The sequence below is a fragment of the Aphelocoma coerulescens genome, chromosome 5 (genome assembly GCF_041296385.1).
Source record: "Aphelocoma coerulescens isolate FSJ_1873_10779 chromosome 5, UR_Acoe_1.0, whole genome shotgun sequence".
Taxonomy (NCBI): Eukaryota; Metazoa; Chordata; class Aves; order Passeriformes; family Corvidae; genus Aphelocoma; species Aphelocoma coerulescens.
Genome location: NC_091019.1, coordinates 30,080,255 through 30,105,809, shown reverse-complemented (window position 1 = coordinate 30,105,809; position 25,555 = coordinate 30,080,255). Strand labels below are relative to the sequence as shown.

At 40.9% G+C, this 25,555-nt stretch overlaps 2 protein-coding genes across 3 annotated transcripts in view; one reads left to right on the top strand and one right to left on the bottom strand.

Annotated features, from left to right (window-relative positions):
• SPTBN5 (spectrin beta, non-erythrocytic 5) overlaps positions 1 to 488 on the top strand; it is a 91,257-nt gene extending 90,769 nt beyond the window's left edge. The window contains exon 67 of the mRNA XM_069015975.1: positions 235 to 488. Coding sequence (XP_068872076.1) covers positions 235 to 409 — 175 coding nt within the window. The 3' untranslated portion in view covers positions 410 to 488. The remainder of the gene's footprint in view (positions 1 to 234) is intronic.
• A 1,578-nt stretch (positions 489 to 2,066) lies between these two features.
• The window catches only part of PLA2G4B (phospholipase A2 group IVB), a 31,114-nt gene continuing 7,625 nt past the window's right edge, over positions 2,067 to 25,555 (bottom strand). For both annotated transcript variants that reach the window (XM_069017403.1, XM_069017405.1), the window contains 18 exons: positions 25,285 to 25,421; positions 24,489 to 24,620; positions 23,246 to 23,304; positions 21,455 to 21,497; positions 20,198 to 20,261; positions 19,622 to 19,749; positions 19,389 to 19,499; positions 18,212 to 18,249; positions 17,194 to 17,329; positions 16,119 to 16,255; positions 15,637 to 15,859; positions 14,913 to 15,030; positions 13,707 to 13,844; positions 12,414 to 12,518; positions 11,767 to 11,952; positions 8,579 to 8,745; positions 7,876 to 8,062; positions 2,067 to 5,613 (listed from right to left, as the gene is read on the bottom strand). In XM_069017403.1, coding sequence (XP_068873504.1) covers positions 5,375 to 5,613; positions 7,876 to 8,062; positions 8,579 to 8,745; positions 11,767 to 11,952; positions 12,414 to 12,518; positions 13,707 to 13,844; positions 14,913 to 15,030; positions 15,637 to 15,859; positions 16,119 to 16,255; positions 17,194 to 17,329; positions 18,212 to 18,249; positions 19,389 to 19,499; positions 19,622 to 19,749; positions 20,198 to 20,261; positions 21,455 to 21,497; positions 23,246 to 23,304; positions 24,489 to 24,620; positions 25,285 to 25,421 — 2,348 coding nt within the window. In that variant the 3' untranslated portion in view covers positions 2,067 to 5,374. The remainder of the gene's footprint in view (positions 5,614 to 7,875; positions 8,063 to 8,578; positions 8,746 to 11,766; positions 11,953 to 12,413; positions 12,519 to 13,706; positions 13,845 to 14,912; positions 15,031 to 15,636; positions 15,860 to 16,118; positions 16,256 to 17,193; positions 17,330 to 18,211; positions 18,250 to 19,388; positions 19,500 to 19,621; positions 19,750 to 20,197; positions 20,262 to 21,454; positions 21,498 to 23,245; positions 23,305 to 24,488; positions 24,621 to 25,284; positions 25,422 to 25,555) is intronic.

The window sequence follows — 25,555 nt, the reverse complement described above, 5'->3', positions numbered from 1 at the left end:
CATAGGCATGGAAAATACAGCCACAGCCGAATTCAGAAATTTGGCCTGTTTAAATCAATTTTACTTGTTTTTGTAGTCTGTACAAATCTTACAGGCTGTGATGTGAAATCCTAGTCCTGCAGCTGGGCAGACTTCAGCTGCTGAGCTAGAGGCTTTACAAGTCTTTAAATATAGAGAGTGACTTAAACTCCTCTATATTATACCTGATTTTCTGATGATGCATTTTGTTGGTAGGAGAACACCTTCCTTCAAAATCAAACCAGAGAGAGAGTCTGCAGAATTTTCCAGAGATTTTAAGGAAGATGGACCTACAGTGATACGAGCCTCAATCACCACCCGAAGTCTAGAACAAAGTGAAAATAAAACAAAACTGCTTCCATCTCTATTAAGAGCAGGAAGAGAAAAATGACATTTGCCTCAATGAATTCCAGACAATTATAACTTAACTCAGCCCTCTAGAAATGTATTGATACTTTAAGTTAATTGCTTCCCACTGAACTTTTTAAATTATGTATTAAATCTCATAAAATCTTTAAATATAATTAAACATGATTCAATCTGGTATGCTTCTGTGTGTACGACAACCTTATCACTTGCCATTATCAGCCAAGTGTTATCTACTCCAAGGTACTAAACCAAAGGGCAGGGGGACCTTTAAGCCAGACAGCTCAAATGAAATGATTCTGTGAGACAGGAATGGAGAGCACTGAGCAGAGCATGAGGTGCAAACCATAAGTGAACTACAGCTATGTGTAAATAGATCTGCAGAGACCAACAGAATAGATTTAAGAGGCTTGGGTGGTCTGTGCACCCAAAGGTAATGTTGGATCCTACATCACTTTGTGGTCTCAACAGTCTTTCCTTTTTACAACACATTAACCAACAATTCTCTATTTGCCAATTCTTTCTGGATGAAGCTACCAGGAGAAAAAAGTCCTGCAGTGATACTCATTTTTAATGGAATCTGAAACTTAAATAAGGCATGAACAATCAGTGTTTCAGTGTAAAAGGAGAAGAAAAGTAGGAGAGCAAGGAGGAAGTCAAGTCCCCAGTCAGCAGGCTTCATATGCTAAGGTATGGTGTAATCATGGGAAGGAATATATATTTTCCCTCTACTCATCTCTGTTTCTGAGCCAAAGAAAAGTTACCTAGCATGAAGCTGGAGAGAAATGGCAATTTTTCCCCCAGGACAGTAGCTGGGGGCTCTTCCCTGACAGGTGGAAGATAAAACTTCAAGTCCCTAACTCCTCTGGCAAAGACTTCAGCCTTCATCCCTTTTTAGGCAGTCTGAAGCATGACTCACTCTCTGAATGCAGTCCTCTCCTCTGCACTGACTGCTTCTCCAGTGGTAGAGCAGGGGAACACTTTACACCAAGTTTACGTAAATACTTTATGGGTACATGCAACATCTAGAATTCAAATTTGTGTTCAGTCTGATTCAGATCAGTCACAGGCATCCAACAAGGTGAGGTAATAATTTCATTTTTTTGGCTAGTCCAGTTCTCTCCTCTGCTGTACTCCAGCTGGAGCTGCTGCCTGTCACAAAAAAAAAAACCAAAAAAACAAAAAAAAAAAAAAAAAAAAAAAAAAAAAAAAAAAAAAACCAAAAAAACCCAGCACATCAAAGTAATGGGAAACTGATGCACTTCATTATTGTTGATCATTTTAACTGATTATAAAAAAAAAGCAAACAAAAGCCAAACCAACTCCAGTATTTTAAACTTACCATTTAACTGAACAATGCTGGGCCTTGGCTGTGGCTCAGAACAGCTGCTTCCTTGCCCTGACTTGCGCCTTTCCACTGAAGAGGATTTTACCACAGGAGGTAGATTTTGTTCCAGGCTCTCCATACCTTTGTAAACCAGAAGATCTTCTCCCAGATGTCTTTCATTCAATCTTGAAACCAGTAAATGCCCTTTGAAGTTCTCAGCAGGCATTTAGCATAATTAGTGCTTATACAACTGGAAAAAACCTTGTCTTGTGTTTAAGCACATAAAGACTTTCATGGGTCTGGTGTTCTTTTGCAATATTTTATTTTTAATTAATATATTACTAAACAGTTAAAAGACACAAGCAAGTGATTTCTATGAAGAGCAGCTAATAGTTATAAGAACAGTCTCATTTCCTTTGTGTTTGGCAGCAGATAGCAAGCTCTGTACTTGTGGGGGTTTTCCCAAAATGTTCATCAGAGAGCAGTGATCTGGGGTGCATTTCGGACGAGGTTTTGGCGGGCATGCAATCATCTTCAGTGCTTAAGCAAACACAACACCAGACCAGCAAGGCCTGGTTTATAAGTACGGCACATGCCTATTTTTGGTGAGATGCAGAGAGGCAGCTCTCTCCTGGAAGAGCCTGCTTTGGTTTGCATGCACTCTGCTCAGTGACAGCACAGCATGTGGCACTAGGCCAGGCAAGAATGGGGCCAAGGAAAAAAAAAATCCACAGCCTCTGAAGAACAAACATATAGAATTTCAGAGGCCAAAATTTTAGACTCCATGTTTACTCTAGAGGGAATAAGGACCAGTCTTGAGCACAGATTACTGATCAGCCTTACGTCACTGAAACTATGCCCTATATTTCTGTCGTTTGGGGGCAGTGCAAAATCAGTATGCTCTGAACCAGAGCTCAGGAGTGCTTTGGAGGACAACCTGTGGCAGCCACCACTTCCACAAGCTGCACAGACAAGACTGTGCAAGGTGTAGGTCCCTCCAACCTCCAGAGTTCTCCAGCAGCCTCTGTCCTCACAAATGCCCTCCAGGTCCTCCTACTACACCATCAAGCCAGCAACACACTCCTCCAGTGTCATAGAATCATAGAACCATTTAGGTTGGAAAAGACCTCTACACCCATCCAGTCCAACTGTTAACTCAGCACTGCCACCTCCACCACTATGTGTTCCCATGTGCCACACCCACATCATGCTACAAAAACAAAAAGGCAACCAAAATAAAATGAAAAGGCACTCTGATGGGCAATGATACAGCCCTCACATAATTTCAGGCTCTGAAATGCAAAAATATATTTGAAAAAATGTTATCATTTAAGGCTACAGAGGTACCACATGGGACACCAAGGAGATGAAGGGGCACATGCCTCTCTGTGCCTCTGGCTGCAAGATTAGACAGCAGTTCCCAGCCTGACTCTAAGGGTTGCGAAACCTTTGGTGGCAGTTCTCCTAGCAGAGTCACACCACCTTCCCCACCCACAGATCCCTTCCTCCCACCCTCCTTCCCTCTTAAATAAGAGGATTTAACAGTCTCTCAGAACAGTAATTCTCCACCAGCTGTGGGTTACCTGAAAACCTTGTGGTTTTGTGGCTCCTTCACATTTTACTGGGCCTTTCTGTTTGCATTAGCAGCACTATGAATGCACCAAACATGCCCCAGTTATTGGTCTGTGGAGCATTTTGATAGACCAAATTTTCTCAATGTGGCTGAGCTGCCTCGCTGCTGGGCACGTGCTGCCAAGGTTCACAAGGGTTACAGATGGTTCTCTGTAGACCATGAACATAACAGGGATATCTTTTCACAGCAGCAGAGCTTTCTAGGACCAGCCAGGGGAGCATGGAAGTGGTGCACACCCTGTGCACACGTGTGCACAGAGCCATGTGGGCTTGTATGTGCTACACATGCTGCTCTCTGTGTGAAGGTAACAGATCCAGCTGGATCAACTCTCAGCTCAAAATGGCTCTTTATGTTTTGTCTTGCAGCCAGAATCTGATTAGTTCTTATCTTCTCATGACCTGAATCCCGCAGTACAGTTGCATTCCAGCTGTTAAGACTTCTCAGGTTCTGGATAGTAGTCCATAGCTCAGCAAGCAAGCATTGTACAAGAAGCATTGCTGAGGCTTAGCATTGACATTGCAGCAGAAGCAGCATTTAGGAGATGCAGGCTTCAGGCAATCGACTCTTTTATAAATGCTCTCCCTTTGAGCTTCAATATTGCCTGTGCATACCAAAAAGGCAGACCCCTCTTTCTCTTTCTTTGTCTAATTTTGGATTTCAAGTACAACTAATTCTACATTGCAAGTAAATTTCCAATGCAGAAGAAACATGTAAGATTTCCTTGGAAGTCCTGATGAATATGCTGTGTTTGGAATAAATAATCCAGAAGCAGATCCAAATCCTTCAGTGTGAGGAAGTCTGCAAACTTCTTTGTGGAGCTCTGTTTTATATTGCTCAGCATCCTTTCCTATCATCTTTTTAATGTAGTGAAAGGCTATAAAGATGTTCCAAGCTTCTAGTTCAAGGCAAAGTCCCTCACTGCATTCCAAAGCAAATGAAAACCAGGTGTCATTTTCCAAATATTTTCTTCCAGCAAGGAGGAAAATGTGTGTCCTATTTTTCTTAATTTGTGCTCTATTTTATGTAGCACCTACTAAAAATACTTTGCCTGTGATGTTAGGGATTGAAGACTATAAAGGGAAAAAAATCTTCTGTGTGTGAAAATACAATGGCTATGGAGTCTTTTGGTGACTGATGTTGTCCTACATTCAGTTTCCATCTGTAAGGAGAACCAGCCTATATCTCAGTCATTATCACTAAATTGAATGTACTTGAGTTTATGGTAATTATTCCTCTCAAGCTTCTGCTATGAAAAACTTGTTTCAGGCTCTTAACATTTTAATGCATAAAGGCACTGCTGGTATAAATCAATACAATCAGTTGTGCTTTATGCAGAACTTTTCCTCCAGCCAACGCTCAAAAGAACTGTGCTCACTCACTGCAGCCACCACCCTCTCTCTTGAAATGTAACCTCCCCCTTTGGGGCAGTCTGGAGCAGTGCTTCTGTGCCAAACTCTTGCAGGGCAATGGAAAAAAGGAGTAACTTCTAAATCAGCAAGGGGAATCAGCCAGACAGAGTGCAATTGTCCACACTGCAGTTTGGCCACTGTTCACATATATATGCCTGACTTCAAAGCTGAGCCCACCAATTCAGTGCAAATTCTAGTTGCTCAGCCTATCTGAAAATCTGGACATCACTGAATGCAAATGGCCAGGACTTGATTTGTAGTGAAGTATTGAAAGGACACCGACAATGGGCTCAGGGTTGAAGGGACAGGCTCATACAAAGAAATATCACCACCACCAAACTCTGTAACATCAAGGAGATCCTGGGAGGTCTCTGCTAACCAGGACCTTAATTTCTTAACAAGTAAGAACACATTGTGAGGCTCTTGTGGACTGAAAATGTGGGGGAAGGAGATTAAATAAACCCTTTTGAAAGCTAGGAGCTTGAACATGGCAAGGTGAGAAATGTACAGGTTTCCTCAGTTTTCTGCAAATAATGAACACTGTGATGTGTGGTAATGTGACTGTGATGTGTTGCAATGTGCTGCCATAGCCTTCAGTGGGGAACAGTACAAAAACCCAGCCTAGGGGTATCCAGAGTAGCGGGAGAAATTCCCAGTCCTTCTGCTTCTCCTTCGTTCTACAGCGCTCCTGATTGCCTGGAGGAGCAGGTCTTTGTTGTTGAGGATGTTGTATTTGCTCAGGTTCACAAGTTTATCAAAATTTTCAGAGGAGTAGATCAGCCTAATGAGGTAGTACGGTGAGCAGCTGTTCTCCAGGTTTACTTTGCCTTCTTCCATCTCTGAGTGGCCACGCTTTACTCCTGCAGAGAAAGACAAAAGCCAGCACAATGAGCTGAATCTGGAGTACTATCACATGGTGTTGTAGGGGGCTGATCTACCTGGCCGGACCCACTGTTAAAAACAGCCCCCAGGATATACTGCAAACCCACTCCACAGCTTGAAAGAGCCATTCCTGGTCAATTTTCCAAGCTACTCCTCTTCCCCCTCCTGCTAAAGCTCAGACCTGGAAATCCCTCAGTAGAGCTGGCACAAACTCTTACATTCCTCCTTGTCCTGCTCCTGCAGACACCATTCCTGGGCAGCATGTCCATGGGCCCACATCCTTTCCCAAAGCCTGTAAGTCTGACTCTCAGACAAAGACACACACCTGGAACACTTTTCAAAATCCATGATCGCCCCTGGATTAGTGGTGACAAGCACACAGCTGCCAGCTAGAGTGAGTGGACAGCCTAGTCCATACGAGGAGGCCTTGTGATGCTAACCACAGAGGACTACCTATTGCAGAGTGCAGAGGGGCAGAAGGACCAGAGCATCCTACATCAGACTCTCAGCAAACTCCAGCCTGGCCTCAGGTTATGCCTCTTGGAATTGGCAACATCCACACTCCCTGTTACGTCAATGCTTTTGCTGAAAAGGACCCCCTAATTACCCGCACCAAGGACTTTGGCAGTCTCATATTTATGTTTCTACAAATTTTTTAGCTACATTTCTTTGCTGGTTTTTTTGCCTATCTCCTTGCAGTCTGAACCAAATATGCCCAAAATACTAATGTAATGTGAGATAACTATCAGCAGGTCTACAAACAGACTGCTGAGATATTCCTTATGATGTCAACCAGAACCTCGTGAAAAAGACACAAGAATTGTGCTTGAGACACAGCAGGTTTTAGTCTAACAAAGTGGTTTCTGAGCAGTGTGATCTCAGGGTGCTGAGCACAGGCTACCACTAGAAGTGGCTGAATTAAAAATATCCAATATTGCTTCACTGAGTCTCACAACATTCAGAGAGACGTATTATCTATGCTATCACATCCATAGCCACATCCATAACTGCTGCACTGCAAATGGGCACTTCACAGGCTGAGTCTTTTTAGAATTTAAATGGTTAAAAACAAGAAAAATAAGTATCCACATTCCACAAGATATCTCTCATCCACCTAGAAACAAAAAGCTCCACTGTTAAACTTGAAATCCATGAAAGCAGGTTGCCAAGGGCCCTCCTCCTCCAACCACCTCCATCCGTTGCTGGTTGTCAGCTTGATGGATGAATCACTGACTGCTCAGAGACATGCAGGTGAGTGTCAACTCTCACCAGTTTGGGCCTGGAGTACTGAGAACTGGCAGTAGCTGCTCTGCTCTGCACCATCTCATCTATTTTTCATTCAGAGACATTCCAAAATCCTCACCTGCTTTACCTGCCACCCACTGCTCAATGGTTGGATCTCACCACACATTGCCATTTGGACTATTTCCAGCCTCTGTTGAACAAGCCTAGTTCCCTCTACAGAGTATCTCCTCTTTTCATCCACAGAGTTTCTAAATGTGATTTTCTCAATTTGGCTCTTACTGTACATATTCACTGAGCATCACTGAACATCAGAGCAGAAAAGTACCTTTACTTTTTGCTGCTATTCTTACCACTCCCAAATGCTCCCACAGAGACTTCCATTTCGCTCTGGCGCCACTCAGGGCCACAACAGAATTTTGGGTAAAGCTGGAAGGAGCTCACCCCAGGCGCTTGAGCAGAGATAACTGCACATCCCAGGCTGGCCCCACATCTCTCTGCTCTGCCCCAGCTCCTACCAAGCACCAGATGGAGCCTCTCCCACCACAGCCACATGTGCTTCCCCTGCCCAGGTCCCTGTGCCCAAGCCTACCATCCCTCGAGGCCTGGGAAGGAGGTTCCCTCCACCCCTCCCTCTCCACCACAGGCAGCTTGCCAGAGGAAGGCAGGGGTGCAGAGCCAACCCTAGGGCTGAATGGCCCAAGGGCCAGCTCCTGCTGCTGCTGCTTTCCAGCCCGCCAGCAGGTCCTTCAGGAGGCCCTTATCTCCCCTGCTCTCTGGGCCTTTCTTTCCAGTGCCAGAAAAGCTCCAGCACCCCGCACATCTCTCTTGGCAGGACACGGCATCAGGCGCAAGTGAGGAAGACCTGCAGCTCTGCTGCAAGGGACAGTGACAAAAGCCATCTGCCACAGAAAGGTTGCTCTTCTGCCTGCCATCAGTGGACACATGACACATACCAGGGGTAGAACACAGTGCATAGTTTGGTTGACTGCATTTACCTGGCTCCTTGAATTCCTTAAAGGTGTCATTCACCAGGGGGAAATGGATTACTATGGGTGCTCTGGGGTCCTCTGCATCTGAAAATATGTAACATTCCTTTGGGTTCTTCTCCTCTTCTGGACTTAGCTCCACTTTGGGAAATGGGATATTTTGTACCTTGCAATATTTGTATGTCATCTCTAATTGCTGTGGACACAGAATGTCACAGAGTTAAAGCTCTAAGACAAGAATCAGGTTTACTCAGGTATCCTGGAAATACTATGGCATCTTAACTCATTCCCTAGAAACACTATGAAATGCATGTGTAGTCCAAAGTAGCCACAGTACAATGTTACTTTTGATCACCACTCAATGTAAGTCAGACAATGCCTCTTATCACCCTAGAATGCTTTTTACAAGCCCAAGTGAATGACCCAAAGTCACACTCAGAATTTGTCATGACAGACCAGGAGAGATCACGGACAGGTCTCCAGCAAACAATTGTTACTGCAATTCCCTGAGGATTCTAGGAAGTATATGCTGTAATCCTCTACAGAGAAAAGAGCCTAACAGTTTCTACAGTTCCATTCTTGAAGGAAGTTTCTTTCCTCCTTCAAGGTACGGTGATATGTGACTAAGATTTAGACAGCCACTCACTTAAAAGTTTTAATAAGACAAGAAGAGTTTTACTCTGCAAGGAGCAGAGTAAGTCAATCTTCTCACCTTGAACACATTCCCCAAACCATAGTCAAGGGATATAATGACATCTACATTCCTCTCTGGCTTGAAAAGTGCTGCACCACTGGTGTTGATGAAATAGCCAACATCTATCAGACAAAGATATTTCTGCAGCGGTGTCAGAATGTTGGGGAAACCGTCCAGCACAGTGTCTGAAAAACATTTTGAATATAGTTAGTGGTGCATTGTTAGGAAAGGAGGAGTGAGTAATTCTGTCTGTGTACATGCTAAGGGCAGCTCCTTGGTTACCCTCAAAACCAGGGTCACCTCCCTCCACAACATGAGCCCACAAACACGGCCCCAGGAGCATGCCCTTCAAACTGCACATCTGGGCACACCTGGCCTGTTTCCACACTCTCCCAGGCACACTCACAAAGGCAGGCCGTGGGGTAGCCAGACAGAGGACAGGTGAGACACAGACTCCACTGACCTCACAGCTGCTCTGGGGAGTCATTTTTCACAGAATACAGACTTCAACAGATTTTTTTTCCCCCTAAGAACTGGGAAAAATGCAAACAACAAAAACAATTTCACAGTGTAGCAACACACCTAACAAATGCAATACATCATTGCACTTTTGCACTGCTCTTTTTTTTGCTTTTGCCTTCTCAGGGTTAGACTCCTCTCTCAGGTTGAAAAGTCTGACTTCAACTCACTTTTAGTGATCTCATATGAACTATCTTAGCCATGCTGTAAAAAAATACCACATCATGCATACAACATTGCCTACCAACAGCTTAAAATACTGCTTGAATTAATTAAACCTCACACAAATGCCAAAAGGGGATTATACCAACTGGTAAGTTGAAATCTAAAGCCAGTTTCTGATAGCTAGACTCTTACTTCTCTGCTAGCAACCTCACCAGCTTGCCCTGTAGACAGCAAGTCCTCTGTTGTTCCTTTAGTACGCTTTCAGTCCCATGGAACAGGGAACATTTTGCCATGGTTTTAGATATCAAAGTAGCGGTTTAAGAGTGTTCCTCAAGTTCACAAAATGAGGTAGCAAAGCCCAGAGCAGAATACTTGAGCCTTAAATCATTGTATTTAGGCATTTTAAGAAACTGTTGATTACAGAAATACTGCTGGTAAGTTCCAGCATTTCAATTCATTCAATCGCTCTGCTTCCTTGGCCTCATTCTGTAGTGTTGATTTAAACCATGCAGAGTAATTCTAGCTTGTTCCATAGCCTGGAATGTTTCACACCAGCTTGAAGTAATAATTTCTAATTTTTCCATTCCCTCACTGTCAAGTCTTCACAAAATGTGCTTATTATTCTCAGCAAGGCTGCTGAGAATTAACAGATTCAACTGTAATAAGAGACATTTTCTTGCAGTCCCTCACAGAAGAAACAGCATACTTTTTAGTTTTATTTGGCCCGGTGAACATTTTTATTAGATGAAATTCCATTACCCCTGTTTTCTTATCACAGAGGTGGAACTTTGCAGCATTTATTCATGGCTGTATATGTGAACTGGAAGTAGATGTTTTCTTGTGAGAATCCCTTCTTCCATCCCACATCCAAATAGAGACTTTAAAGAAATCCTGTCTCAGAAATATCCTTGAAAGCATGAACTCTACTGTAAATGCATGACACTAATTCCAGACTATTAGTTCAATTTCTCATCAGGAAAATTAGGCATTGAAAGTCTTGTTTTAATGTCAGATAACCTGAGCTGCAGGGAAGTCTTTAAAACACAGCTCTATTCTCAAGACTTCATCTACCACAAGACTGTCATTTCTCTTCACAGACCTGGCATCTCCTCTTGCTCCTGGAGATGGATCCATACCTGGGTTTAGCTTGGTCTTTTGCAGGCAGCCAAAAGAAGATAGAAAACCTGATAATTTTTCCCACTCCAGACTTCCAGTTTCCCTTTTCCCACTCTGGATTTCATGCTTTCCACATACTTTACTTTATTTGTAGAATATCTACCCTGAGATAGTCACTAGTGTTCTTGTGCTCACTTCCTCAAAATCCTCCTTGAAATCTCCTTCTACCTATTTGTCTTTACAAAACTGATAGTCAGCAAATGTAAGGACAGTTATGTTTTTTAACATTTACTGATGGACAATTTCATCCTTCATCCACCTTCTGAAGCTACTTGCTTGCTCCTTCTCTCACCTACCCTTCTTATGCTGCTTGGTTTTTCTCCTTCTTTCATTTGTTTTCTTAGAGCAGACCGTTTTAGGACACAGACTTTTTGCTTACTGAGCATTTTAAAAGCAGACAGCACACTGTAGGCTCTGCCTTAATCCACAAAAAAGCACCACCATCTCTCACTATTGTCAGCAAACTGTGTAGCAAGGGTGGAAAGGGACAAAGCACATTGTAACTTGCATAAAATGGGAGAGAAAACACAACTTGCCAAAGAGAGGGGCTCAAAGAAGGCAGAGAACACATGCTTTCTTGCTGAAGTCAGATTAACCTCCATAATGTGGGGTCCTCCCACATTGCTACCTGTTCATGGAATAAATGAAGATGCTGGGATGATAGGAAGGTTTCTGATGCAGAAAACACTCAGCTTCATCATCTTGCTATCATTTCCCAGATTGTTTCATAGGTTTTGAGGTAAAACTATTTTGACTGTTTACTTTGCCTGCCTACAGAGCACAGGCCACAGAAAATCACTGTTCAATTTATAGGTCAAGTCTATGTGTCTGTTGTTTAATATATACAGTGTAAACCTATGTGACTTTAACTTTCTGTAGTTGGATTTTGGTATTTCTGTTTCTGAGGGGTTAAAGAGAGGTCTCTGGATGGATAATTCATCAGGCAGAAATACCAGACATATAGGCAACCACATGCTTGCAACTAGTCCTTTCCTTCATCTGATCCACATAATAACCTACTATTTTATGCTTCTGGTGTTACCTCTGCTTCTTGACCTCAAAAGATTCTGCCCTTCCTGAATCCTTTGACTACTGTACCTATGCAGGGTGACAAACTTCCTGTAGAAAAGCATTTCTTGACAAAAATTACAGGTATCTTCTGCAAGTGAAAGAGCAGATCATGGACTAGTTCATTTTAACCTGTTACCCTAAAGAAACAGACACCATGAACATAGGTCCAACTCAGCTGATTTCCAAACCCTGAAACAAATATGAGTTTTCCAAAGACTAAAAAAAAAATCTGAGATGTTACCTGCAAAGTGCAGCTAACTCTTTGTTGCAGTTACCTTTCCATTCAATAAATTTTTTCTGATGGATATAATCCTTATGAAACTCTAAGCCTCTCAGGAAGTTATGCGACTGTCCCAGTAGTGGACGCTTGGTCATAATGTCCTGAAACATTTCATACAACTTTCCTGACAAACAAGATGGAGGCTCAATGACAGTAACATCTTCCTCAGGAGAATGTTTTTCTGAAATAGAGAAGAAACCATGAAATACAGAAAAAAAATCAGCAATCTGCTCCGCCAGACACCTTTGCTGGCTAGCTGCCCTTGTTGTCTTCCTGTGGGTCCCTCCCATCCCTGTTTCTTGCAGGCTGCTGGAAAACATGTGCACATGACCCATGTCATTTTAAAAAAGAGGTCCTTGGTTTTCTTTAAAGCAGGCACAGTTTTTGTGTTTTACTCTTTCAAATGACATCCTGGTATTGTACTTTTGCCCACAAGTAAAAGCCACTCTTTTCATTTGCAGTCATGGGCAGAGTCATTTAACAGACCACAAGGAAATTTTAAATGAAAAACATTTGTATTAACATGAAGCATGCCTCTAGGGAAAAGAGAGAAGAGAGAAGAGGACATAGCAATGTTAATCTGATACAGATTAACATCATGCTGGAAGATCCACGGTGAGGCAACACTTTAGAAGCTCTTACCTATATCTACCATATCTTGGGACCATCGTTCCCAGAATTCATTTGAATTTGAGGACCAGTACAAGCCATCCAGCAAATTCCTAGTAAAGATGTTTGTCCACAGACCTGCAAATCAAACCACATGGGAGAAGTACTGCACTACCACATGTTAACCACTGACTATTGCAAATATCCATGCTACACATAATTAGTCCACCCAACCTGACCCCATCATGACACAAACAGCAGGTCTCAGAGAGTTCAAACATAGTGGTGTCAGCACTTCAGTGCTCTTTCTCAGGAGGTAACTACACACAGAACATTCACTGCATAGTACAGAGTAACAAAATAAGAGGTATCAGTCACCCAAATGATGTTGTAGGAAGTTTCCTGTGTACCTGTGAGAGAAAGTAGGCTTTGAAAGCATGGTGAAGCCATGTAAGTATAAAGGCCTTCTTTAAACTGCTTTATTACTTAAATCGACCTAAGACTCATGTTTTCCTTCCAGGCATGTTTTGTTTCTGTGGAGTTCAGCTGGTTCAGGTTCAAAATACAATTGGCTCCATATGTGAGTCTGCTTTTGGAAAAGAAAGAACGATCCTTTCTCATTAAGCTCTATGCCAGGTACTCACATGAGGAACAAACTGAATCTCTAGCAGACTCCACAGTGAGAGAAATATGGGGTTTTTCTCCTCTACCCTTGTTTTTGGTTTCAAAACTAAAACACTTAAAAGGAATTTAAATCTGCCTGGGACAGATGGGTTCCTCTGACTAGCTGCTTTTTCCGTTTTCTTCACCTTTGGTGGCAAAATCGCCAGTCAAAGCAGTTGTTGGAGGTCAAAAGGGCTTCCTTCATCCTTATGGGCAGAGAAGATTAGTGACACCATCCTCAACCTACAAAGCTCAGGTGGCTCCTGCCTTTGTGGGTTGTCCTAGATGACATATTTTGTCCTCAGCTCCTTCCAGTTCTACCTCAGTAATGCGTTGTCTAGAAACATAGTTTATGAAGCTGAAGAGCTAGCGACTGGTCAGGGAAGGAACACTTACTATTTCCTCAACTTGCCTCTTCCACCATCTTGTTTGGTTTAGAAAATGGAACAGAAACCATGCTGCAATTTTCCCAAATCTACCCAGGTGAAAATGGACAACAGAAGAAAAGAAGATATACAAAGAGCAGAAGTGTATGGAAGGGATAAAAAGCCCATTGAATTAAGAACTAAAGCAGACCTCCTGGCAAGGAGTGTTGTGCCTGTACCTAGCAAATATCATGCTTTCTACGATGCTGTGATTAACTATATTGCACTGCTATGTCACCTTCCAGATAGCAGATCCGAGATTCTGGCAGCTTCTTCACTCGCCTTCCCATGAAGAACTCGCTGTCAAAATATTCTGAAGGAATGGAGGCTCCGTATTTTGGTATGGCCACTTCGTAAGGAGAGAAATCTGCCCACTCTACAAAAGAATTGACATGTGGTATGTTTGCTGCAATAAAAATAAAACCCCAAAACCTCCCCATGTGGATAAAACTACCCACAAGCTCCAAGGATCTTGCTTGTCTCAGCAGCTCTGTACTATCTGTACCTTTGTACTGCAAGCTGCTACTTCCATAAAAACTGAGAGACTATGTGCAACCTAAAGGAACTAGCTTTTTCCACTCAGAAAAAGTCTAACATTAGGTTCAAATGCTTAGATATCTATTTCTATATAAAGATTCTGGGATCACACTTGCCTCTCTAAATCAAGAGCATCAACTGTACTACATGCAAGAGTGATGTGAATTGCAAGGAGTGACTGGCATGAGAGCTCTACTAACCCAAAACTGCCAGTCTACAAGATACCACAAAGCAGCCTGAAGACATATCAACATCACACTGGAAATCATCACAGTGTGGCATGGATGTGTGGTTTCCTGGCTCAAGCTGTCCTGCACAGGCATTACAGTAGAACAGTAGCTATAAACTTAACCAAACATAAGGATTAATTGCTTTTCTTTCCAGTATCTGCTGCTTTTAATACCTTCTGTTGAATGTGGCCTGTGTCCATTCAAAGGATGTCATATCACACTCATCACAGCAATCATACTCCACTCCATTTTCATAGCCTCATCAGTGTAGTATTTAGGAAGTGACAATTACATTTCACAGCACCCCTAGAAACTAAGGAAGTGTCAAAGCTATTTTATAGGCATGGTAGAAGAAGATCAGATGGTTTGCCCACACTCACTCACAACATCTGTGGCAAAAATAGGACTTCACCCCAGATTTTTAATTAATGTCCTGTTTATGGCTGAGGATGTTATCCAGCAGATCTGTTCTTTCTAACAAACAGCCAACAGCTTGCAAAAAAGACAAACATTTTATAAAATATGAATACTGAGTCAGGGCAACAACTGAGTCAGGGCAACAACTAATTCAGGGCAAGCAACAGATGCATTCCCCTTTCTTTCTCCACACATACACACCTCCCTCCAAATTCTCTTCAAGCCATACCCAGAATGAGAAGAAACTCCAGAACACCTACCTCTAAATTTGAAAGTACCAAACTTCTCCTCTTTCACATTGAGGACTGCATAGAAAGGCAATGGGTTTTGTCCATGCTGCAACGCCTTGCGCTGGTCTGTGAGTTTGTATTTTCTTGGCTAATCAGTGAGATAAAAAATCACAGTAAACCTCTGTAAGAGCATAACACTGCCACAATCTACCCAAGTAAAGACCAATAACAGATATTTTACAGCACAGAGGAATCTCGAAGTCACATTTTTGCAAGAGACCTTTTCCTTCGTGTTCCTGCATTTTCCTTCCCAGTTGCCTTGTGGATATCTAGTAACTTCTTCATTAGAATATCTAAGAGCCTTGACTGCCTGCATCCCACAGATCTTTACTAAGGCTGAGATTAATATTCACACAAGGACAGATTACTCTAACTTTTAAATGTTGAACTAGAAACAGACTTTAAAAATCTGAGTTTTCAGGGAGGATGGGAGGTGGGAATTCCTCCGTTCTTTCTGGAAGTTTGCCTACTGAAGTTACTAACTGTTGGGTGCCCTAGGACAGAGGCACCTTCAAATTATTATCTACTCTGGAAAATCCTGGCTACAAGATCCCCTGTCATAGTTTACAAACCACACCAGGATGGCTCAGTCTCTTTGGATTTTTTTCACACACTACATCATGTCCTCAAAGAGTAAAGCTCTAAAGAAAATAAATGGCTGTTTTCCAAATGTGTGGCAGGACCATGTACCTACCTGTTCATGTAAGAACATCTCCTGAACAAGTGACCACAGAGTTGTAAAAGATGACACATGTCCTGCTTTTGCCCTTTCAGCAAGTTCCTTGTGGTAATATTTCAGATGGTCTAGAGACATAAGGTTGAGTTTGCATTTTGTCACTTGCTCTTTTACTGCCTTAAGTGGCCCCTCCAGAGACTTCTGTGACCAGTCAGCATGCTCATACAGATCTGCTAGGGTCCTAAGGAGCAGAAATGTTAGAAAATCATCCTTTTATTTAGATGATTTTGGAAAATTCATACATTTACACGATCACTTTAATCAATGAAAGAGAATCAGTGAGCCTAAATGGAAGTTATAATTGAGAGCCAACAGTAAGAGCTTAATGAAGGAATCATGTTAACTTGTTAACAGTGTAAGCCTTTGAAAGAGATGCATCTCTCACTGTGTGGAAAAGTAGTCACAGTCATTCCAAATCCAATCTCATTTTCCATACACACCATGTTGAGCCAGAAGCCCCGGTGAGATAGGTGACACAGTCCAACAGATTTAGCTTCTGAAGAGCTAAGAGATGGCCAAACATAGCTGACATTGCTCTGAGACCTCCACCTGTTGCCATAACAGCTATTACTGGGACCTGTTCAAAACACAAATATTATCCTCAGAGAGTTACTCCCTTGCTACTTGGAAAAGTCTGATTACAGCTCTCAGAATTTCTTCAGCAGATTCATTAGAGGACAATGAAATTAAATCACCAGTTAGCCAATCTTTACCATCTTATTTAAATTAACCTCCAGAGTATCTTAACTCCAAGGTTTGGATGAGTTTGAATATGCAGTCATTTTAACCTTCCTTCCTATTTTTGATCTTTATAATTGGAATTGCAATGCTTAAAAATAGATAATGATATGATTTTGTTATAAATAACAACAAATTGCAATAAATGCAATTAAAATGGGTCAAGGGAGTTCTTTGAACTCTGCTGATTCTTTGGACAGCATTCATTCAAGAAACATAATTCCAGCAAGAAAACAAGTTTTTCCTTAAAAATTCACCCTGGATCTTGGCAACAAAACATACTTCAGCTTGTTATAAAATGTTCTAATGTTCTTTCTTCACCACAGATAATTTTTACTTTTTGTAAAAAGTGTTCTGAAAATGAAGAAAAAAAAAGTAAGCCTAAAGAAGTGACATTATACTGATTTAATAAATATCTATACGAGGTGAATTTCCCATACTCCTGTTTTCCTACTGGTTTGGGTTGCCTGACTAGGCTGTATCTAACACAATGCCTCATATCTTGCTGACTGATAGCACCATACTGTTGGAAACTGTCTTTGAAGAGTGGTACATCATGCCTGTGGTAATTTGGCCCATTGAAAAAATGGAGGCATGAATTGCTGAGCTGTAATTTACATGGGTATGGGATATGTCACACTGAGAGCCTCTGTTCTGCTGCCATTCAAATCAATGGGGTTGTTATCTACATGCAAAAACTATAGAAATTTTGAGGAAAGTTGTGCCAATCCTAATTCAATAGACCCACATCCCATGCTTGGATTCCAATGCACAGACCTCATGTCCATGTAGATCTCTTTCCAAATGAAGAACCCTTTTCAGGGCACCGGCAACAACTCTCTTCCTCTTATGCAAGAACTCTTGTTCTTCTTGGCACAGATCATACCCTAAGCGCACATCTAGTTTTCCTGTGCTGAAACATAAATAAATCCAGAGGCACAGGATTGGTGTTTAAAATGTATATGGATCTATTTTCAGCAACTGCAATCTAGTTCATTCATAAAAAATCCTGATTCCTTGTTCAGATTTCTACAGAAATGCATCTTTCATTTGCAAAGAAATGAACTGCTTTGCTTCTACATGGTCTCTTTATTGTTTCAGTGTAAGACTTACTGTCAGCAAAGGATAATAAATATGAAAAACAAAGAAGGGCTTCTGTGACTTTCAGTAGCTTTGTAAGCTGAATCCTTTCTATTTCTGCACCATATGACTTCTGAGCAAAGGGTGACTTACACCTAACAAAGTCTTTCATGGGGATTTGCACTGAAGATTTATACAGAAACTGTACAATGAAAAAGATACTTGAATAATTTTTGTTTGTTTCTTGTCTGATGCATTATTTTACAATTAAAAATTTTCTTTATACTTCTTTCTATTGATATAACCAGAGCCACAAGTCTATTTTCTTAAGAGTATGTGGGTCTTTGGGTAATGTATGGATGCTGATGTTTTGTTATTTCGAATTCTCTTTTCCCTCTGCCTTCTTCCTGTGACCTTTTTGAAGAAGCCTCCAGTTTTAGTCTTTGGTTCTTTGATGCAAAGGACACTCAGTGACTAAGTTCCTCACCGTCTGAAACTCTCCTAATTTTTTTTGCATCTTTGTGGGACTCCTCTGCCCCAAGGACATTTAGCTTTGCTCTGTTGTGGTGACTCTTTAATGGTGACTTAACTATTGTCATATTTTGCCCCTAGTCTTGTGCATTCCTTATATCTAAATAAAGGATACTCTGTTCTAGATTTCACAGTTCAAAGAACAATAAAAACTACAGAAAAAAAACCAAACCAGTCTTCTTACCAATCATTTAGTTGGAGGTACAACTGTAGTGGCACATTCTGTAAACAAAAAGATGAGAGCAGGAATATGAGTGAGTGGGAAAAAGAAAAGTTTTGAATCCAGATTTTCAGTGCCTCCTGGAATGTCCCACTACCACTACCCTGCATACATTGTTTGGGGTTTTTTTCAAACTGTAGCAGGAAAGAGACAAAAACCAACTAAACACCAAACATATTCTACAAAGAAGCAAAAGAGGCAGGGAGGGGTCGAAGCGGCTGAACAAATGGGCTGTGAACCAGGATTTCTCCCCCACTATGAATATTCATCCACAAAACAGCCTAACCCAGCAGCAGCATCACATTGCCACCCTCTGCCCCCAAAGCATTGCTTGCATTTACTGCCACCCAGTAAAACCTACACTGAAACATTCCTGAGGATGAAGATAAAGACAGTGATAGAAGAGGAAATACAAGTCACAACACCCTTCGAAAAAGCTGGTGATAAAAGAGTCCAAAAAGAGGAGGTGGGGAGTCATTGGTGGCAAAACAAACATTCATTCTCCCTTCTCTTTATGGGAAAGGCTGCTAAGAAATCCTTCTCCTCCTTTTGCCTCTCATTTTCAAGGTATGGAAAAGGATGTCTGGCTATATTTAACAGAGATCACATAATATTCTTAGTTGAAAGGGATCCTCAAGGAATATCAAGTCCATTTGTCCACACAGCAGCATTACTACCGCCTTTAAAGCAACTTAGAGTTGTATCTCTCCACCAGTTACCGTCACAACTGTACACTTGTAAGAACATGACAGCATTGTTTCCTGAGGGCATAATTCAACACATCTAACTTTAGCCATCTAAAGTTTAGGTGCACAGACTGAGCTAGCACCCAGGCTTGATAAAGAGCAGAGAGGCATCCCAAAACCTTGCTAGGTTATAGAACATTCTCCTTTAATTGTAAAAGTACAGCAGAGGTTGGTCTGAAATGCATCTCAAACTTGCCAAGTTGAATCCCCAGTCATTGATTTTATTGACAGAAAATTCATATTTCTCTGAGAAAATTAATCTTTTTCACAGAAAACCTATATTTGCCCAAAATTCTCACTCAGATTTACTACCTGGTTTGTTTGGGTCTTTTTTTGATAGTGAGGGTTATTCTACTCTTCTCTCCAGAAGATCATATAAATTATGAAACACTTACATGTCTTATGGGAAGGGTTACTTTCACTTTATGTCCAACGGGGAGAAATTTCAGTGGTACTGTTAAGGTGTCACTTAAATTGCTGCTGTCATCTTCCTTATCAGAAACTTTCTACACAAAACAAAAAACATGGGTTGTATCCACAGAACAGACACAATGCAGTTCTTTGCTGGTTTGGTCACACAGGAAATAAGCAAGCAGTATGAGCAGTACCACTGTATAGTGCCTGTTACCTGCAGCCTGACTTTTAGAACTGGCTCCCAAGCCTTCACGCAGTGGAAGTAGAAAGTATCGGTGTCCTCTGTCGTCTTCTGTGTTCTCTCATGAGATGCAGGCACCGTAAGTACGAGATTTTTACCCTCTAGTAAAAACAGATTTGTTTAGACAATAATACTGCTGTTCAGGCAAAATAGCTAAAGTTGGCAAGCTTTCTGCTGGAGTAATTTTCTGTGGTAGCTCCTCTGTAAGATACCCCACTGGCCAGTCTCCTACAGCAAAGGACCTCGTATTCCTGCCTTTACCCCATGGCTTGGAGTGCTCCCAGAGGCAGCACTCTCTCTTACTTCCACCAGCAAAGTCTACTGTGTACAAACTTGATTGCTTCAAGGAAAAGACACAGAGATCAGCTCAGGGCAGTTCAGGGCAGTTCAATATATTACATTTTATTATTTAGATCATATATCATTACCTATATATAATTTAGAACATTCTTAGTTGTCTCTGTACTATAAAATGCCTCCATCTGGGTCTGCAGGACTATAATAGGGTTGGTTTGGTCATATCCTCAGTTCACAGAGAAAATGCCATACCTTTCAAGTATTTCCTGCTTTCATTAATGTCCACATGCACTTCCAAGCAACAAATCTCACGGGACTGTAAAAGGGGAATGGAAAAGGGTGAAGAAAGCAAACAACACATCTTCTGCAAATAATGAAACATCATGCAGACAACCACTACCTATAATATAGAGACAACTGAACTGGTCTCAGTGCTGGGAGCAATCCAAGAGAAAATTCAGAGCTCATTATTCTAGGACAGTAGCCCAAGTTGCACTGCTTCAGAGTGTCAATACAGTGGTTCATTGTCAGAGATTGTTCACCCATTCAAATTATCCCAAAATCAGGAAATTCTGTACAACACATAGGTGCCCAAACACATATATCTAGTAATTACTTAGGAAGGGTGGGGGAAAACACCTGATGATGAGTTTCTGTGTATTGTGGCAGTGATTAGTCTACAAAGCATCTTCTTACTGGCCCTGATGTAGGGAAATCATGGATTTATTCCACCCTACCCACCACCTGAGTCACTCCAGTTCACCTTTAATAACTCATGCCAGGACACTTTTCCAAGTCATTTCAGGAACAATGCATGCCAATCATTGCAACTCTTACACCTCACACAGAAAATGAGGGGGAAAGAATAAAATATGTGTTACTTTGCCTCAGGGGTATCAAGGGCTAGCATCTGGGAACCATGCACAGGCTTGGAGTTGGCATGAAGTACTTGGTACTCCTTAGCTGCTGGGCCAGCCTGAGGAGACAGGTAGTGTACCACATGCTGACTAATACCAAAACAGGGCTCTATGTTTCAACAACTAAAATAACTCTTTATTAAAAACCTCATTTCCCAAAAAGCTGTTACATAGGTACTCTTCCAGTCATAAGCACACTGAATACCTACTATTGTCTCCTACAGACCTTTTGTAACCTTTGTTTTTCCTGCCAAGTGCCATACTGTGTTACAAGAAACACAGTTCTCACTTTGAACACCAACAAATACAGGGTTCTGCAACATTAATAAACCACAGCTAGGCAACATATTGACATCTGTAATAGCTGAGGACTTCAAGAAACACAGCTTCTGCATGGAGAGGGCAACAGCTGAGCTGGAACAGGGGGGGATGGGGATGGGGATATGGGGACTGTCCCATATCTCTGACTTTAAAATGCACACTATGCTCTTATCAACATGGTAGTTGTGTTCTCTCTGCAAAATGCAGGAAAGAGGAGAGGATCAAAATGAAGCAGAAGTCACTCCAAGACAAATTCTCATGTGAACCTTACCACTAGAACATCATTGGTAATGAGACGCTCTGGAGGGCTGGCACTGAAAAGACAAAAACAAATAACAAACAAAAAAAAGCTGTGTTAATATCTGGTTTTTGTTGTGTTTTGTTTAATTTTTTAAATAGCAGTTTTATGACCTTTCCCACTTAAAATTGAATATAGTTATGTTATCACAATTTGTTTTCTAATAAGGCAAAATACATGATCCCCTGCTAAGCATGTGAACCAAAATATAGCAGCCAAACAAAAAGAAAGATGGGAAAAGCCATAAAAATACTAATGCTTAAAACTATGTGCCAAGTTACAGCAGAACAAAGGCATATTGAATATATATATATGAAATCATGTCCTGCTATTTAGAAATGACCATATGACTTGGGGAAAGCAAAGACTAATATTAACATGCAAACATTCATTAAGAAAGACATTTCTGACTAGTCCATATTATAATTTATGGCTGATCACAAACAAATGGCAAATAAGAACTAACTCCCACTGTGCTATATATGTATGACTGCAAAACACAGAGGTAAGCAATAAAAAGTCTTTGTCCCAGATATTTTACCTTGTAAGACCTTGGTCTGTCACTGAATGGATGTGGTTATTTAATAATATGAGTAATCTGTAGAGTCTACTAACAGCATCTTTCACTAAGGCAAATATTCCAACACCCCTATGTTACACACATTCATAAATGCTTTCATATATCTGAAAGGACCATTGAAGTTATGTAGTATGTAACCTTTGTGTGTCCAGGGTATTTTACCAAACACCATTTCCAGCCTTAACACTTCTATTTCAGCTGTAAAATGTATTTAAATAACTAGGTTTGATTTCCAAGGATGGACATCCCCCACATGCCCCATAACTTGAATGGTGAAAGATGTTCCTCTTATTTCTAGTCTGAATCCAGTTCCAAACGCTGCTCCTCATTCTGACCTTTTTATACATCTGGCTCTGATTACCAAGATGATTACCATCATCATACATGATACCTCTCACAGGTAAATTAAATACATTTCCTTGAGTTTCACTGTGGGAGAAATTAACCAAGAACACGAGTGATTTTCTTCTGCAGTTTCTTCATGTTTAAGAATAAGAAGTCTTATTTACAGTTCCTTCTCCTGATCATGCAGTTAGCCAGTTTTCACTGGACTACATTTTTTTTTCCACTGATGTTAAGCTTAAATATTCCAGAATGTGTCGTTTAGGGGGTTTTCTTCAACCAAACATGTGATAGGATTTAAAAGACAGATGAAGTTTATCTTATGCGACTTTTTCTCCTCCAGACAATGCTGATTACCACTTTGAGGGGGATGGTCTTATTTTCATTATTTGTTGATTGTATGTTTTTTCAGTTTAACTAAGCTATTGCCTGATGGATGACTTTTCTAATACTGTCTACATAACTCCATGTATATATTGTTATAATAATACAAGACAAGTTTTATGGTCTCTGAGAGATTCCATGGTGTTCTAGGCATTGTTCAATTAATATCAACAATTTGAAGAGCACTCATAAAGTTTCACGTGCATCTTGTGTAAAAGTTATCACATTGTGACAATCTTTTTACATTTCCAGGATCTAGATATACATGTTCAACAGAAGTTTTAAGATTTGCATGAAATATACTAAAAAGTGGAATTAGCTAGAGAAGGTAAAAAAAAATTTTTAAACTGTAATTTAGGTTCACTGCTGGAACAAAGAGCTGGAAGAAGTTTCTCATCCTCTGAGATATTATTACTCTCTGGTAGATCTATACCTTTTAAATTTGGAATTTTACTCACATTCTTTCCATCCAGAATTCCACTTCCAAACTTTCCCATTTCTTTGAGCACCTTTCTGTCTAAAAAGAAAAGGGTAAAATAAATATATATTATTGGAGGCTGAAAGAATTTGGCAGCACAGACATACTTAGAAAGCACTTTGAGGGCTGACATCTCTTCTGCTAATGATACCAAAAAAAGTTTTGTGTTGTGTCCTTCCAAAGCTGAAATTGCAACAGAAACCACAAACTTCTGAAAGGCACATAAGATTAATAATCTCCCATTGTGTGATATGCAGAATTATACATATTTCCAAAGATACAATCAGAGAGGGAGAGCTTGATTGAAAAGCAAGTATAATGGCTTTCTACAAGATAGCATGCATGGGGGAAAGGCATTGAAGCCCAGCAACAAATGTGACTAAGACCAGAGACATTTCCACATACAAATAATTTAAATCACATTTGAACTGAATCCAGAAGAGATGAATTAGGCAAGTGACTGAAGTGGTTATTGAATCATTGTATTTCCCAGTGATTCACCCACTGGCTGAGAAGTGCACAGCACCAGCTGGCAGGGTCACAAGGAAAATCCATGTCAAGAGCTTTCAGCATGTGGGAAGTAGCTGTTTCTATGGACTGTCTCCTTCCTGCAATGAGTGTGTACCAACACCTCAGCCACAGCCCAGACAAGCCCAGGAGTTGTCACAGACCTATCCTGGTTTTGTTTACTGGACAACTCTCTTTCATGGGCTCCTTAATAAAATACCAAAGATGTTAGCAGGACAGACGTTCCTTTACTATGGGCTAGAGAAATCTGAATCACCTAGAAGGAAACCCAGCAGGAACACCAACAGCGAAAAAAGCATGAAAGAATCATTCCATTCAAGTGATAAGTGAATTGTCCTCAGGTTTTTAATAAATAAGTTGTCATTTAAGAGGAAATGTCCCCTAAGCATGACAAAAGCGGAAAGGTAAGGAAGTATTTATTTGGAACATAAAAGATAAAAACTATTATTTACAGATGCTTCCTGTTAAAATATCTTGTGCTCACAGAGCATGAGAGAAAAGCTGCTTAATTTTCTGAATTTGTAAAAAGATATTCATGAAGTCACAAAAATACAGCAAAATTGTATCTGTTTTGATGAGGTATTGATAATGATATATAAGGCTACCTGTTCATGAAGATCCAAACCCTACTTAACATGGAAGACAATGTGTACAATGAGGTCTTGTCAATCTCTCCCTGTGTTTTCAGCCCTTACCTCTGATTTCAAGGCAAATGTCTCATGGATTTTCTCCCCAGGTCTGATTCTAGCAACATTAAAAAGAACTGTGAACTGCATGTCATCTTTGGTGAGTGGATCTTCATCACACACTGCCAATTCTAAAACATTCTGGTAGTAGAAAAAATAAATAAGAACACTTATTGAGCTTCTGTTAGGTCAGAAACAAAAAAAAATTGTTATAGATTATTGCAGCTGTTTCACTAGCAGAAGAGTAAGAACAGAGAAGCATGTCCTTTCCTTCAGGAGTCTGCTAATGCAGAACATTATTAAATCCAGTCTTGGGAAACTTGTGAAATAGAAAACAACTACCTATAAAAGAGGGTTCCCACTCTCCCAAGAGAGTGCACCACACAGATAACCCACCCAAAGAACACACTTAGTTTCTTCCTTCCCAAAGTTCTCCAAATTCCATCATTTAGGGAAGGATTAAATTCATTGCCTACACCACAGCAACTTCTCTACTCTTCCCTTAGAACCAGTAGAGGGAAAGCTCTTTTGAAGTTAGCCATGCCAAAATAGCACAGAAGTATGCTACAACAGTGCTTATTTCACTCAGGTGACAACAAAGGGAGTCTGGACTAGCTTAGATACAGGCATTTGTATCACCAATGTCTGTAAATAGCTGAGAAAAACACTACTTATGTCTACTGTTCTGTGCTAACCAGCCTGTTAAGCAAGCATTTTCTTAAGTTATTTAGCACAGCTGATCAACATGGTGTCAACTGAGGATTCACAGCTATTCAAAATGGTGACATTTCTATTTTTTTACTACCTCAACTTCTCTCTGGATCCTAAAGTAGAAAGTCTCATTCCAGACAGGGTTGTCAGAATTCTTGATGGTTTTGGTCTGAAGCTTTCCAGGTGAAGCAGATGGCAGCCACAAGCGTACATAGCAGTCTGATGCAGTCACTGCAGCAGAGAAAAATTAAAAACCTGATGCCAATGTTATAGAGGAACAGTAGGGCTAGGCCACAATCCTGGAGATTAATAAATATTTCTACTGTTTATTTTTAATTAGTAAAGAGACCATTTGGAAACAACCA